This window comes from Sciurus carolinensis, chromosome 9 (assembly GCF_902686445.1).
Source record: "Sciurus carolinensis chromosome 9, mSciCar1.2, whole genome shotgun sequence".
In the NCBI taxonomy this organism is placed as follows: Eukaryota; Metazoa; Chordata; class Mammalia; order Rodentia; family Sciuridae; genus Sciurus; species Sciurus carolinensis.
In genome coordinates, this window is record NC_062221.1 from 15,790,678 (window position 1) to 15,807,821 (window position 17,144).

Genomic DNA, 17,144 nt, shown 5'->3' on the forward strand with positions numbered 1-17,144 from the left:
GGGGTGGGGCAGGCTCCGAGCCCTGGGCCCCCCACTGTTCTAGTCAGCTTTTTTGCTGCTGTGACTAAAAGATCTGACCCGAACAATTTTAGGGGAGGAAAAGTTTATTTAAGGGCTCAGGATTTCAGAGGTCTCAGTCCGAGGAAGGCCAGCTCCATTCCTTGGGGCTCATGGTGAGGTTGAACGTTGTGGGAGAAGAATGTGGCGGAGGGAAGCAGCTCAACGGCGGTCAGGAGGCAGACAGAGAGGTCTCCACTTGCCAGATACAAATATGCACCCCACAGCCACAGCCCCAAAGCCCACCTCCTCCAGCCGCACCCACCACTTCAGTCACCACTGGGTTAATCCCTGCTGGGGGTTAATTCGCTGATGGGTTAAGGCTCTCACAACCCAGTCTTGTCTCCACTGAACCTTCTTGCATCGTCTCACAGGTGAGCTTTTGGGGGACGCCTCACATTCAGACCATAACACCCACCCATCATCCAGACAGGAAAGACTGAAATGCAACTGTCCTGCCAAAGAACAGCGCTGGGCTGGGTTGGTGGAGGCCGCTGACCTGCGGAGGCCCCTGCTCCTGGCCGGGCTGCCGATGGTGCTTAGCTGACCTAAGAAATCTACACTTGAAAACAGCCCAGAGTCAGCCAGGTGGGAAAGCAGACCACCGCTCAGACCAGCTCCACCACTCAGCGTGACCAACTTGTCTGTGAAATAGAAAGGACCAAAGGCCGCCCCAACCCACTCCAAACAGGCTGCTCCGTAGACACAGGAGGCACGTGCCAGAGGAAACAGGCCGTGTGTAACGTTTCCTAAAACAGTTGGACTCTGTAGGTCGGGGGGATACCAGGACCCAGACCCCACGCCCCGTGGCGCTTGCTCTCCACGCACCCGGCCTTGCTGGCCGTTCTGCTGGCCGCAGGCTCGTGCCCAGTGACTCACTCAGGAACACCTCAACCTCAACCTTGGAGCCCGACCTGGCCTCCGTGTAACCGGGGCCTCAGTGGCCACCCCTCCCCCACCGCCTTCCCTGATTCTGTTCTCATAATCACATTTATCTATATCTGGATTGATTGAAGGCATTTTTTTTTTCTCTGTTCCCATCTGTCTCTCCCTCAAATTGTCATCCTAATGTTCCCAGTGCCTCACACATAAAGAGATGTTCAAAAAATATTCACAGAGTGACAGGCTGGCTAATCCCCTTACCCTGACTGTGGCTCCCACCCGTGGGGGCGGGCCTCCGGGGCCTGCCTCACTCCCCCTGCAGCTGGCTCTGGCTCAGGGTCGGCGCAAACCAAAGGGCAGGTGAGCAGCTACCACTGTCCCTCCCGCGCAGGGCTGAGTGTGGCTGAGGAGACAGAAACCGTGTCGCCATCCCTGTCAAAGAGGCAGCCACGGGCGGGTCCAGCTAACGTCTGTTTACGATTCCTAGCTAACTGGAAACTTCCCAGGAATGACTTCCGTGACGTTTCAGCGAGAGGCCTGCGTGCGTGAGGTCTTTCCGTTCTGTGCAGATGCTGCAGGAAGCAGGAGCTCTCTCCCTGGGCATGGCTGCCGCTCTGACAGACAACTGGGCGGATTCGCAGCTCTCTGGCCACTTACTCAGCACAGGCTTACTGAGATGCCACCAGGTGTCAGGTGCTGGGGACACACAGCCCAGTCCTCGACTGTGAGTACAGAGACGCGGGGACCTGAGAGGGCTGGAGGCTGCACCCACACATCTCGAGCGGAGAAGTGGCATCCAGGAGAACCCTGCACCTTCTGAACTGCAGCCGAGGTTCTTCCCTATGACGTGGGTCAAGCCGGCGGCCTCTTAGGACGTCCTGGGAAGAGACAGGTAGAATAAGACACCCGGGGCGCCCCAGGCCGACGCTCAGGCTGGGCACACGCATTTTTCCTTGGGAAAGGGAAGGCGCTGAATTCTGCCAAACTCGTGTTTCCTCAGAGTCAGAGCCGACAAGGACCTTCGGTCCTCCAGGCTGCTCCAGCCCAGCCTGGCAGCCAGACCCTTCTTCCTGCCTCGGGTCGCAGTTCCCTGCCAGTTCCTGGAAGTCCGGGGCATCGCTGCCTGCGACCTGCACCCTCCTCCAGGCAGGCGTCCCAGCTGCTGACTGTCCAGCACTGGGCTGACGGCACTAACCAGCTGGGAGCTGCAACTCACATGTCCCCGAGCCACGGCGAGATTTCCGATTCAACGGGAGAAGACAGAGCCCGCGTTTCCCAGGCTCCCTGAGGGATGCCCAGGTTCAGGCAAGAACACCAAGGGATGGACTCCAGGAGCCCACAGCTGTCATTCAGCTGAGGGGACCGGCAGGGAGGCCCGGCCCAGAGGCAGCCAATCAGAGGGCAGCAGGAGCCTCTGCCAGCACCCACAATTCTTGGAGCCTGACCTGGCCTCCATGTAAGCTGGTGACCCTGGGCCCTCACTCCGGAGGTGCCACCTCTAGGAAGATGAACGGGACCCCACCAGCCCCTCCTAGCAGAGCTCACACATCAGGCAGAGGGCCGTCACCCACCTCGCCAAACAGCAGAGGCGAGCCTGCGTGAGCCCTGGGAGGCCACCAGGGAACATCACGAAGAAAAGAAGGCAGGACTGGAACGCAGCTGTGGCCGCAGGCGGCCACTCAAAGGCGTCTCCTTCAGTGACTCAGAGACTGGGTCAAAGAAGGAAGGTCTGTGCCGGCAGCTCCCCTGCCACTCTTGTGGGGGGGCCATGGACTTGGGGGGCAGGAGGGAGGAGCTCAGGTGTGTCCGGGTCCTGGCAGGGCAGCCCCGCCTGTCAGGGCTCCCAGCAGGCAGGTCCCCACGCCCGGGGCCCTCGCTGCTCTATTTATAGAAAGCGGCCACTGGGAAGGAAGAAGAACCCGGGCGGCCAGCGCGGCAGTATTTTCCAAGCGCACGGCTGTCTCGGCTTAATTTCATCCCCAGCAAATAAATCATTAAGGAGGCACCGAGTCCTGGAAGATCTGACGAAGAAAGGCCATTAAACGGCACAGCCTTCCCTTGAATTATGGAAGGGCTCCGACAGCAGCCTTATTAGTGTCTGGGCCAGCCGGTAACTCACGCTAACCGCCCCCTCGCCTCAACCAAGGCACAAGCCTGGGCGAATCTGCAGCTCCCTCCAGCTGGCCGTTCCCTCCCCGCTCATTGAGCCCCCACCCCCCTGCAGTTTAGCTTGCTCCATCCGCTGCTTTCCCAGCACCTCCCGCTCCGAATCACCACCCATGCCAATCGGGGGGTGATGCGCTGTGCTCAAAGGCCCTTAAGAGCTGGGGCAGCAGGGACCACCACCAACAGCTTTTGATAGGCACCCTAAGGCCCAGGCCTGGGACCACCAGCAGCCATGAGAGGCTCGGTGTGACCACATGACTGCCTGGCAGAGCCGAGAGATTCGAGGTGCAGGCCTGGAGCAAGGACAAGATCCCAGCCCTGGGACAGCCACCCTCCCAGCACTTTGCCTCGCTCAGTCTCATGGGTGAAATGAGCTGTGAGCATCTGCTTCTCCTCCTCCACCGGGATTCGCTGACCCCAGGGCCAGGGCTTGCTTGAGAGGGAGGTTTTCATAAGATGACGCAGGAGTGGCGCTGGCCGGCGCTGGGCCTGATGGCTCAGTCCGCCACGGTTTAACGCAGAGCTGTTTCCGTTCGCAGTAATCCCTTCCCAAGCAAAGTCACCCTCAGGGGAAGCTCCTGGATCATCCCCTGGATTTACTGTGTTCGCCACGTTGGCAAATGTGACAGTAAACTGAGTCACCTGGTGCTTGGGGGTGAGGTCCACAGGGTGAGGGCTGGATGGGAAAGGGAGGAGGTGATGCTGGGACGGGCGCAAGACCACAGGGGCAGCGGGCAGAGCCAGGGTCCTCCACCCCAGGTTTTGGTGGCATGGCAGAAGTGGGCCATTTCCAACAAAGAGACCAGTGCAGACCCAGGCGAGGGGCAGAGCAGACGGGCTCAGCGGCAGGAGCACCAGTGTGGGGAGGAGAGGATGGCGGGGAGTGTGGCCACGATCAGGCTCCCAGTCTGCACCCAGTACCCTTCCACATGCGGTACCCTCCGCATCCCCCGGGGGCTGGTGGGAAATGCAGAATCCCGCTCAACCCAGCCCTGCTAAGTCAGAGTCGCTCTTGAACAAGATCCGGGTGGCTTCAAGGTTTGAGAAGCATCGCTGACCACTCCGTGGGGTAAGCACTGTCCCCATACCCACTTCCCAGTGAGGACATGGAGGGACCAAGAGGCTTGGAGGCTGATGCCCACGTCACCCAGGTAGAAGGGGGCAGATGAGTCTCTGTGACCGTGTTAATCCCCTGGTTCTGGTGTCCGAGGGGATTAGGGCAGGTTCTGACGTGGGGGAGGCAGTGGGAAGCCATGTGGTGGGGGGTGGACAGAAGGGGAGGGACTCGTGGCCCGCCTCTGCCCAAGCTCCAAAGGCAGCCTCCCTCCTGGCCCCTCAGGTCCCGCCCATCACTGTCCCCTGAAGCACCATGTCCTCCATAATGGATGCGGGTTTTCTGATACAGATGCATAAACCGCACTGCCGCCTCTCTCTCCCTCTTGGTTTTAGGAAGGAGCATTTTCGAGGGGGACCTGGAGACCTGGGGTTTCGTTCTGGTTCTGCTACTAGCTGGCAGGGGACCTTGAACAAGTCCATGGGCTCCCACCTGTCCACGCGGGTCTTGGGTTGTCTGCAGGACAGTGTGTCTTCTAACCCTGGTGCTTCGGCCCTGCCTTCACCCCTCCACCAGCTCCTGGGCATGGAGACCCTCCCCATCCTCCTCCTTCCTTCTCTCCATGGGTCCGGTAGCTGCCAGCCCCCCGCCACGCCCAGCGCCTGTCTGCTCAGAGGCAGATGCTGTGCGCCTCAGGCCTGCCACCATGGCGGTTTGTCCCTGATGAGTCCACATGGGCACAATGGCTGAGGGTGTCCTTGCTGGACACAGGTCCACCAGGCACGTCGCCCCTGGGAGCTACAGGCTTTCAGAGGAACACCCGAGTGAGACACTTAGAGGGAAACTTCTGGGATCCCTCGTGGAGAAAGCTACGAAATGGGCCGCCGCTGGCTCATCTGCGACAAGCTCACAGTGGCCTCTGAACTCAGGCACCTCCCAGAGATGAGTCAAAAGCCTCCCAGAGCCAGCGTGCACCCTTGTGTGACATCCCTCTGATTGGGGATTGAGGTAATAACAACAATTATTTCCACATTTAACAGCACAGTAATTAACCAGAGTCAGTGGAAACAGAAATAGTCAGAAACAGAATTATCCAGAATTATACCTACCACTTTATCAGCACCTACTATGTGCTGCACTCTAGACCAGTCACTTTTCTGACTATTATCTATGATTCTAACACCTTTTGGCAAAATAAATGTCCATTTTTCAGATGAGCAAACTAAGGCTCAGGGGTGAAGTAGATGACAGCTAATTAGAAGCACATTAGAATTGGTGCTGGGAGGTCCCTGAGTCCTGGCTCTGCCAGAAGACCACACTGTGGCCCAGGGTGACACTCGCTCTGACCAAGCCTGATTTCAGATGCTGTTGTCTGCACTTCAAAGCCCCCTTCCTGCAGGCAGGGCTTGCGTGAGCCCACTAATGAGAGTGTTAAATGTGAAAATCCCCCTCAAAGCAGGGCTGCAGCAGCTGAGAAAGACTTCTATTCAGCCGAGAAGCCTGTGGCTTTTGTGGATAACAAAGGGAGAGGGCCGGCTTCTGAATTGGAACGCTTGGCCCATCACACCGCTCCCACTGGCCTGTGTGTGTGGACAGATGCGCACAATGAGAGGTGGGAAGGGTCACGCCGGGGTCAGGCGAGGCGGCAGCACCCTCGGTTCCAGCCGACTGTGACTCAGACCCTGCTGTGGCAGGTGGCGAGAGGCCAATACATTAAGGTGCATTAACTAACCACCTACGCGGCTCTGTTCCAGTGAGCGCCAGGGAAGTGGGGTGGCCAAGAGGCCGGATGCACCCCACCTCAGGAGCACCACCAGCTGCAGCACTAGCAGAACCTCAGGTCACATACGTCGTGGCCCTACTGTGTGCAGGTAAGGCTCCAGGTCCTTATCATGCAGACCGCCTGCATGGGGACTGATGGCTCTGCAGCCCCCGTCACCGTAGCACTGCTGTGTGTCCACGGCCCTCTGGGCATCAAAGTCATGTGATTTCACTGTATTTTAAACTACAAGAGAGCTCAGCGGTGTGATGGGAGCTACAGGACAGGCACAGCATGGGCAGCCCCTCCACTCGGCACCTACGGGGACCACGTGCTGGGCCACACTTCCTTTCCAGTACAGAGCGGGGCAAGACACGAGTAATTATTCCCACGGCACAGATGGGGAAACTGAGGCTTGGGAATGTAAATAGACAGATGGGGGAAGAAATGGGATTCCAATTAAGAGCAAAAGTTTATTCTTAAAGGAAATTGCCTAACTGTCCCAAATCTGAATGATTAAATGACACAATCATCCCATGAAAACCCACACAGCTGCTAGTAAAATGAGGCGGTTCTGCATTCACTGATGTCGAAGCAATGAAGTACCCAAGCGGGCTGAGATGCAGAGCGATGTGTACAGCGTGGTCTAAAATTCCCAGTCACCAATACTTCTGGAGGACACGATGGCTGCCACAGGGAGCAGAGGGGAGACTGGAGTACGGGTGGGGATCTTCATCTACCACATTCTGCAGTGTGTCCACTCGCTGCCAGATACAGGGATCACCTTTCAGGAGTCCCTGTGCACACACGAAGCCCCGCCCCTCCCGGTGCCCCGGCCTTCCCGGCGCCCATGCAGGACATGCCTCCCGTCCAGTCCTGCTGGTCTTCTCCCGACTTGAGGACTGAGGACGTACCCATCGTGGGAAGATACTGAATGGGGACAATGGGGTGCCCAGCACAGAGCTGACGGTGCAGAGACAGCCCTGGACTGAGACCAGGGAGTGAGGTCAGGGCCAATTGATACAGGAGGAGAGAGGGGAGGGCCGGTGTGGACCGTGGTGGGGAGCCAACGCCAGATGACGGGCAGGCTGGGAGACCACCGCCCCAGGGAAGACGAATGGCGTCCAGCACGGACCAGGAGGACAGCTTAGACAAGGGGATGGTGTCCTTGCATTCATCCTGGTAGAAAACTCTCTCTGGCCTTCATCGACACTAGAAGCCTTGGCCGGCTGCCAGCCTCCTCTGCTGCGCTGTTGCGCCAATAAATACTTGTTGGCAGATCGATTAAACCATCTAGGAACGACGTCTGGAAATACTGCTTCCTCTGCCTGGTGCAGATGGACAAGCGCCGTGATCAGCCAGCCCCAAGACGCCGACTTTCCATGGTCCTCCCAGGGCAACCCTGAATGGGGACATATTGGAGGCAGGGCTGGCCCAAGCAGCAGGAGGCCAGCAGAGGAGTGGACACAGCTCTGTCACTGGTAGCTCTGTGGCCTTGGAAAACCAAGACTCAGTTTCCTCACCTATGAAATCGGGATAATAACAACACTACCTCACTTATTATGACTACATTTTTCAATGAGTAAATAGTCAGCCTAGAACACAAACATGGGTGGTACCAAACAAAAAGTGTAACTATTAACACCTCTATATCAAAACCACCTGGGGCCCCGGGGCCACGCTCTGCCTGGGGCTGCTCCCCTCTTCCTGGTCACTCATCACCCACCACCAAGAACCTGACCTGTGAAGAATCACTCTGTCAGCCACCCACATGGAGAAAGAGGAGCCCAAGAGCAATTCCAAAGGCCCAGGAGCAATTCCGGAAACCAGCCCAGAACAGATTCCAAAGACCTGGCCTATCCCAGGGGCCCAACCTCACAGCGGTTGGGACATTTCCAGTGACATTCCCCTGTTAGCGATCAAGCACGCCTGATTCACAGCCACCGCTGGGTCTGTCTTTATACAACTTAGCTTTCAGGGCACCCTGTGGAGCGCGGTACTAAGCCGGGGCTTTGAGGGCTGGAGATGAAGGGGGAAGAGGAGGAACCATAACAGAAAAGACGTGTCCCAGCCTCCTCCAAACTCCCTTCAGAAGGCCGGGGTCAGCCCTTAGCTGTGTGGCCACCCAGCCAGGTGGGCAGACCCTGCTGAGCATCCTCTCCCTGCCTGGTTCTGGCTCCCATCCAAGCTCCCTCGATTACTAGCTGTGTAACCATGAGCAGCTCAAGATCTCTGTGCCTTAATTTCTTCATGGTAAAGTGAAGATGATAGGACAGGTATTTGCTCAGAAAGTTTTACAGGGATGTGGCTCAGTGGTAGAGTGCTTGCCCAGCCCACCTGAGGGTTAGGGTTCAATCCACAGCACTGGGAAAACAAAACAAAAGAATGCGCTGTCTGTGCACACGTACACACACACACACACACACACACACACACACAAGTTGTTACAATGATCAAATGAGTTAAAATCTGCACAGGCTAAGCACTGCTTAAGTGTTAGCTAGGGTTATTATTGTTATTCTTATTTGGGCCCCTGACAACCTGGGACAGCTTCCCATTTGACTGGCCTAACTGCCTCCCAGCCCCTGGGATGGCAGAGCCCTGGGCATCCTGCAGTTCTCTGCAATAAGCTCCCAGATGTGGGGCCGTTTCACTCCATGCTGCAGCAAGAAACAATTTCACTTGCAAAAGGTTTGACAACAGGCATTATGTGTTTGCAATATGAAATCGCATCTTGTTTGCAATAGGATTCCATCACCAGGAGCTCCTGTCCCAGCAAACACGTGCTTCAGAGTTCAGTGCGGTTAAGACCCTTCTAAGCCTTGCTTTTATAGTCACAAAAATTTAGAAATTGAAAAAGTGATTTCCATTAACTTACTTCCGTCTCATCAGAGGAAAAGCCTCTACAAAAACCACTTCTGTTTTATTCCATAGATGGACCCCAGAACCTACCCAACTCACCTAGTTAACTGAAGCAAGGGGCCCCATTGCTGGGGGTCTGCTCTGTGCTGGTGAGATTTTTTTTTTTTGGTACTGGGGATAGAACTCAGGACCTTACACATGCTAGGCAAGTCCCCAGCTCGTTATATTTTAAGATAGAGTCTTCCTAAATTCTTCTAGCATCAAACTTGTGGTCCTCCTGCCTCAGTCTCCCTGCCAGTGAATTTTCTTATCCCGGTTTTGCAAAGGAGAATCTTGAAGTTTGAGAGCGGAGGTCAGCATTGCTGAGGGCCTCCTGCTGAGTGCTGCTGCAATCTAGCCCAGGTCTGCCAGGGCTCCCCACCCCTGGCCCCCAGTAGTCCCCTCTCTTCCACTATAATCTTTTGGGAAAGCAACCCCAGGAAGCATCCCTGCCTTTTCTCCCTAAGCATGTCTCTGACTCTGACCCCCACATCCTAGTGAGGTCTATCTGACTAGGATAACTAACTCTTGTGTGCCAGGCACTGTGCCAGGCACCAGTTGCTGTACCCACAACCAGAAGAATTCTTCCTATCCACAGATCCCCTCTTTGGGTCTCCTACCCTGCCCAGAGACTCCCCAGAGCCAAACTATTCCCAGTCCCCAGGGTCCATGGTGGACTTTGGTCCAGGTCACCCACTACGGGCACCACACATCCCCTTCCCAGTCTCCACCCCACTCCTGGGACTCCGCTGCTGCCTGTCCTGTGGCCCTCGCTGCAGCCAGGGCTGGTCCCAGGCTGGTCCTTTCTGCAGTCACGCCCCTGCCCTAGGTAGAAAACATTACTCCGCTGGCAGAACAGGCTAGGGCCACACCAGATGTGCCAACCCTCCTCACCAAATGGGAGATGCCACATTTGCTACACATGACACCCGGCCTCCCTGGCTTCCTGGATGGGTACTCCGGATTCTGCCAAACTGAAAAATCAAGGCCAGGCGGAGGAGAATGGAAAACTCCTAGTTTCAGTCAAGCTTTGCCAACCGCTGGAAGGACCCATGGGCTCAAAATGCCCTGAACACAACTGTCCCTCCCCACCTGGCCTCCCTGAACCTGCACCTAGGAGGAGACTGCTCCTGATCCTAATCTAGGAGGGAGTCACTGGCGGGAATCCTTCTCACATCGGAGCTTCGTACTTGAGCGCCAAGCCGGGTCTGAATGATATGATTTAAGAGCCAAGAGGAAGCCCACTTTGGGGGTCTCACCATTGACTTTGGTAGCTCCCACTGCCTGTCAGGCCTTTAATCCTGACTACCATATTATTGGTGCCAACACACAAGATGTCATCATAGCTAGGGAAGTGGCCAACACTGTCCCATTTTTACAGATGAGTACAGTGACGCTTATGGAGTTAGGTTGAGTCACCAAAGACAAAACCACTAAATACTGGGGATAAAGAACATCAGACTCCAGAACACTGGTACCCCCAGGCCACCCCTTCTGATCCAGAGAATAATTCCAGCAAGTAAAATTCCTCCAATTCCACTGAGCAGGGTTTGTTGTGCCGTTGGCTTTCTCCCCACTGGGGTTTGCCTGGTCACCTTGTCTAAGAGGATCCCAGACACTCTCCATTGGGACTAACTGCCCTTCTCAGGACATACTCCTCCGCTCCAAGACTTAACAAGTATATCAGAATGGAGCAACGCTTTGCCATTCCATGACACTCTTAGTGCAACAGTCACAGTAATAAAATGTGAGCAAGAACGTCACCAATTGCACCAGAGAGCTGAGCGTACCAGCTGGTGGGCTGGTGTGTGGAGTGAGTAGCCCACAATACCTGCCTCCTGGCCCAGCTCAGCTGGGATTCAGCTGGGGACATGTGCCCTGGTGGGCCTCTGTCTAGAAGCCACCCTGGCTCCCCAAGTTAAGAGGTAAAGTTTGCAGCAGCTTTACAGATTAGGACAGTTCAAACAATCTAGATTTCTGGGTTCTCTTGGAAAAAATCCAAAGATTCCACAGCCTGGGGTTTCCACTCCCCTGGGGCAATAGACAGCTGGGAATGAGAGGCAGTTGCTCCTGTAACAGTTCACCAGCAGGGCTGAAGTGGGGTGTTCAGCCCCTGCATGACCGTTGTTGTTAGCATTGCTTAGCACTAGTCAGTAACGGGAGTGCATGGCATTTCAGCCGGGGGATGGTCCTGCTGGGACTAGCGGGGATCATTTTATACTCCCTTGCACAGCCGGAACGATCTGTAATGAACATCACCACGCAAAACTCTTGTGTGCCAGGCACTGTGCTAAGCACACACAGCATCTAATTTGATCCTCATGACAACCCCGAGTAAGACTGCTTTCACTGCCATTTCCACAGATGGGAAAATGAGGCACATCAGAAGCCACCAAGCCTTCAGAAAGTTCAGGATTCAAACCCACCGCCTAACGGCGGCTCTGCACGTCAGGATCATCCCAACTGCTGCTTCACCGGCTCTGCTGCGGTCTCCCTCCCCAGCTCCCCTACCGACAGGGTCTCTGAACCCTGTGCACCTCGCCAGCACACTTACGGTCAAGGCCATTGATATAGCGCATGGTGACTTCGCAGTGGCCCCACACGGCACTCACCACCGGATACAGCTTCTTGCCCTTGAGGCCTCGGAAGGCCACGCCCAGGTACTGGCCGTCCACGATGAAACTGAGCGTGCCCTCGTCCATGTCCAGCACGACCAGCAGCGAGTCGGGCAGCGCGAAGGCCTCGTCGGGCCCTAGGAAGGCGGGGTAGGCGACGCCGGGCCGGTTCTTGCCGTCGTGGTAGAGGCGGCTGCGGCCCAGGTCCCAGCCCCACGACTCGGCGTCGCTGCCCACCAGCGCTGTGTAGCCCACCGAGTGCAGCGGGGCGCGCGCCGTGGCCACGCCCACCACAGCGTGGGTGCCGCGCTGCCGCGCGGGCCAGTGGATCTGCCAGGCGTGCAGGCCGCGCGCGTGGCCCACCTTGCCGCGGATGCCGTCCGTGCTCTGCGCCACCGGGTGCCGGTGGAAGGTGAGCCGATCGTCGTCCTTGACGAAGACATTGAGCGAGCGGTCCTCGGGGTTCCACGCGTGCCGCAGCTGCACCGCCAGCCCCGCCGCGGGCATGTCCAGCAGCTGGTCCAGCCGCGCAGGCCGCCCGGGCTCTGCGCCCCGCAGCTCGCGCTTGGCGGGTCGCAGCGCGGGCTCTCGCACCTCCACAGACTTGAGGCTCCCGGAAAGCTTCTGGCCCATGGCTCACTGCGGGGAGGGGGCCACTGCAGGCCACCGCTACCTCGTGGGAGTCTCCACTCCCCGTAGCCAGGGATGGACCACGGGGCTGGGAACCCGGTTTCCGGACCGCAGGCCTCCACAGCCTCTACTGGGCTGCGGCAGTGGCCCAAGCTCCTGGAAGGAAGCAAAGGGCATGGGTTATAACAGCAGCATCGACAGCCAGTTACCATTTCTTCATTTATGCCCATGCCTTGACTGAGCCCTTTGCATGCATAATAATAATAATGATAATTAATATATTCATATCTGGCATTTATCTAGCACCTGCCATATGCCAGACACTGTTCTAAATGATTTAGATTTATTAGCTCATTTAATCCTTAAGATCTCACTATAAGACACATAGGTTTTTATTCCCATTTTACAGAGCAGACATAGGATAAATAATTAACCCAAGTTCACTACTAATAATATTCAAGCCAAGGTCATCTGATTTCAGAATCACATGTAATCCTTTTAGAAATAAGGTCTGAACCCAGAGAGACTGGGGCTTGCCAAGAATGTGGGGACCACAGACATTTAGGATGCAGTCCCTGGGTTCCCAGCCCTGGCTGCCCTGGGGAACTTAAAAAGCATCCTAAAAGCCCCGGGTGGTAATCCCAGCTTCTTGGGAGGCTGAGGCAGGATCACAAGTTTGAGGTCAGCCTGGGTAACTTAGCAAGACCCTGTCTCAAAAATAAAATGGGCTGAGAGCATAGCTTGGTGATAGAATGTCCCTGGGTGCCCCGCCTCCCCCCAAAAAGGCATCCTAAAATATAGACGGGGTGAAAAGCAAGACACAGGACCAGAGTCCAGCAGGATCACCCAGGGGTAAGAACATGAGGCAACCTTCTGAGGATCATGTGCCATCTCCATGGGAAGACCAATGGGGACAAAGGGGGAAGTAGTATATAGGAACTGGCGTCCAAGCTCTGGAGCCAGATAGACAGCATCCAAATCTTCCTCTCCTTCTGTTAGTTCTGTGTCTCTAAGCCTCTCTGAGACTCTAGTTTCCTCATCTGTGAAATAGTGGTAAGATACCTTCCTCCAAGTGGTGTGGGAATCTGAGAGGGCCAACCTGGGCCTCTGTGGTGCTTCTCCTCTGGCTCTGCTCTCTGGGCATCCTGCATGGACCCTTTTCCCCAGGATGAACCAGTACTTTCTTTGGTTTATAAACATGTTAACAGCCTTTACCCCAGTTTGCATTCCCCAATGCAAGATTCTGGTTTTCAAGGAGGAGGAATCCACCACTACACCAGCTAGAACCCAGGCTGCGTGGGCTGCTCCGACAGGCCCTGGGTGTTGAGAGGGAAGAGCTGAGCCTTGCAGAGCAGGGCATGTGCCCTCCCCTCCCTGGTCTGAGAGCTGCTGGGTTCAGAACACCTTCCCCGAGACAGGTGAGGAGATAGGGATGTTTTTCATGCCTCCCACCCTAACAGTGGTACACCTCAGCCAAAGTCCAGGTGGGGAAGGAAGAAACCTGCTCCCATACAGCATGGACAGGTATCCCATGGGTTTCTTTTTTAACCCTCCCATTTTATTCTCGACTCCCATTTTCTTTCCATGTGTTGCCAGACTTCAGCTTTAGCTGATGTTGACCCTATTCAGAGAGTTCTGGCTAATGTCTGATCTGAGGGATACCAGAGTACATGAAAATGTGCAACACTAGACAGTTTTAAGATGACAGAATAAAGTTACTCATTTTCATATCTGAAAGCACCCAAAATGAAGGAGAAAGGAAAACAGAAATGCGAACTCCCTCTTCAGCAAGACTGAAACACATTTGTAACCTGGACCACAGTTTAAGGGAAGAGCTGCCAAAGTCAGTCAAGAGCTGTCCAAAACAGTGGAGAAAGTGGGGGGAGAAAACACCTCGAGAAGACACCTGTGGCTGGAGAGTTGGCAGAGCTGGCCAGCAGCTGACATGCCTGAAGGAAAAAAAACCAAGGCTCCAGGAGCAGCAGGCACAGTCTGACAGTGGCCCCTGCCCCTGATATCTTGGGGGAGGAGGAGGGCAGGGCTAGCGGAGGAAACCACTGACCTGCCATCTTTACAGGAAGCAGTGTGTTGGTGTGGCGGTATGGAAGTGGGTTCTGAACTGGAAGAAGCCACAGCCACAGACCTCTGCAAAGACTAAAAGAAATCACCATAACGATCCTGAGGACAAAGTTTCTCTGAACCAGGGAGCAATCCTGCCTTCCTAAGATAATTCCTGGATTGCCTGCAAAATGCCTGTTCCTCTTCCAAAGAGGAGCCAGCACAGGATGCAGGTAAAGAAGCTATCAGAGAAATAAAGGAGTAAAAGAACAGAAAAAAAAAAGGCAAATCAATACAACTCATCTGCTGTCACAAAGCAGATAGAAATTGTGACCAAATTTGTAAGCTAATTTGGTAGTTGCTTATTTTAGGAGGGAGACAACTGGTACAGTCAAAACAAAACATTAAATTCATTTTACACAGTTATTATAAGAATAACCTCCAGAAGTAAAAATAAAATACAAACCTTCCAAACTGTCAGAAAGAACACAAAACAAAACCAAAACAAGTCATATACTCAAATATTTTGTTTTATGAAGCAGCTGAAGCAAAAAGACATAAAGACATAAAACTGTGTAGTAAAACTAAGACCAAAGTAATAATTATGTCAATGTATGGCCTTAGAAACAACTAGAAGAAAAGATTCTAAAATTGGGAAACGAGAAAAACCCTAACCATATGCTACATGCAGGGGACACCCCCAAAGCAGAGATTCAACAATTGTGAAAAAAAAGGAAGAGAAAATTTTACCAGGTAAGTGTCCATTCAAAATAAGAAAAACTCATACCCTTAGTATTATGCAGGTAAAGTTGATTTCAAGGCAAAAGGTTTAAAATGAGACAAGGAAGAATACTTTAATATTCTTTATTAGATTTGATTATATCATATTTAATATTCTTTATTATATTATACTTTATTGCATTTTTTCTTTTTTCTTTTCTTTTCTTTTTTTGTATTAGGGATTGAACCCCAGGGTGCTTAACCACTGAGTCATATCCCCTTTTTATTTTTTATTTTGAAATAGGGTTTCATTAAGTTGCTTAGGGCCTTGCTAAGTTGCTGAGTCTGGCTTTGAACTCTTGATCCTCCTGCATCGGTCTCCTGAGTTGCTGAGATTACACGTATGTGCCACTGTACCCAGTTTTTATTATATTTTAAAATACAGAATGTGATCTGTAATTGAAGATCTAACACACCAAATAATAGCACCAGAATTCAAAGCAAAAACTAGAGGAAACATAGGGAGGGATCTTAGACAGAAACACATTAAAGGCAGGTAATTTTAATTCCCCTCTTCTACTCATGACAGATCAATAGATCAAATTAAGTAAAGACATAAAAAAGCCAAACTTGCATAATTAATAAGACAGATCTAATTGATGTGCATATCAAATGGTCTACCTTGAAAACAAAGGAGGCCTGTTCTCTCAGGTGTTCCTGGAACCATTAGAAACATTTCCCACATATGAGGCCACAAATAAAACCCTACCAAAAAGCAAAAGTCATAGAGTCTGATAACAGAAAACATAGAAACTGATCACAAAATTATGGATCACAAAACCCTATCACTTGGACCTTTTTAAAAAAAAACTCTCTTTGAACAACTCAGAAAAAAAAATCCATGTAAAACTGCAGAATAGCTGGAAAATAGCAATAAGAAAACATTCCATCCCTTAGAACCCAGGGGATGGCTTTAAGCTGCACCCAGAGGAAATCATGCGGGCATACCCAATGCTAATAAATTTTTAAAAATGAAAATATATGAATTAGGCATAATGAAATAGAGGAATAATGGAACTAATCAAAAAACCCAAGAGCTGCTTTTATTTTTTATTTTTTTTGGGGGGATACTGCACAAAAACAAAAACAAACCAATAAAACATATAAACCATTTCGCCCGGCCAACCTACCATATAATCTGCTCTTATTGACCATTATATTATTACTGTTAATCTGCCATGCTGATAATGTGTACTCTGATGTGATAGAATGAAATGTCATTTCACCTGTGTGCACTTCCTTCCCTTCTGTCTAATCAGGAGAAAAACAGAACAAATTCCAGCTGGAGGGTATCTAACAAGCTACCTGACCAGTGATCCTCTAAACTGTTAAGGTCATTAAAAACATGGAAAGCCTGAGACACTGTGGCTGCCAGAGAATCCCAAGAAGACATAAGAAGTAGACATAATGTGGTATCCTGGGTGGGATGGTGGAACAGAAACAGGACTTTGGGTAAAAATGAAGGAAATCCAAATACAGCATGGACTTTAGTTAATAATAATATATCACTATCGGTTCATTAGTTATGATAATGTGTACCACTAATGCAAAATGCTCATTGTAGGGAAAACACTGTGGGTATATGCAGAGAGTATATAAAACCTCTCTGGACTATTGGCTTAGTTTTGTTTGTTTGTTTGGGTCTGGTTTTTGCATTGCCGGGGATTGAACCCAGGATCTCATGCATTCTAGGCAACGGCTTGGTTCACTTTTCCCATAAATCTAAAATTATTCTAAAAAATAAGCCTATTAATTTAAAAATATTAATAAATTTCTCAACTTTAGGACATATCAAAAATGCACAAAAAACTAAAATTCACCTCTTAGCCATTAATCTAATGTACATATTTAGTATTTGGATGAATTTTACTTTCCTTTATGTCTATAAAATATTTGTGAATTTTCTTTTTAAAAATTGGATTCATCTCAAATAATTAACATTTTCACATATTACTAAATATACTTTATTTTTTTTTTATTTATTTATTTTTTTTACATTTACATAGGGTAATGATGTTTATTATATTTTTCCCCTCCCCCCCACCCCTCCCACCCCTCCCCACCCCTCCCACCCCTCTTTTCCCTCTACACAGTCCTTCTTTCCTTCATTCTTACTGCTCTCCTTAGCCTAACTCTAAACCTAACCCTAAACCTAATGCTAGCCCCTCCCACCCCCCATTATATGTCCTCATCCGCTTATCAGCGAGATCATTTGTCCTTTAGTTTTTTGAGATTGGCTTAT

The 17,144-nt window shown here is 52.1% G+C and overlaps 1 protein-coding gene across 1 annotated transcript in view; it reads right to left on the reverse strand.

Moving 5' to 3' along the window:
• The window catches only part of Spsb4 (splA/ryanodine receptor domain and SOCS box containing 4), a 71,645-nt gene that overhangs the window by 42,943 nt on the left and 11,558 nt on the right, over nt 1-17,144 (reverse strand). Inside the window, exon 2 of the mRNA XM_047564421.1 lies at nt 11,374-12,220. Coding sequence (XP_047420377.1) covers nt 11,374-12,067 — 694 coding nt within the window. The 5' untranslated portion in view covers nt 12,068-12,220. The remainder of the gene's footprint in view (nt 1-11,373; nt 12,221-17,144) is intronic.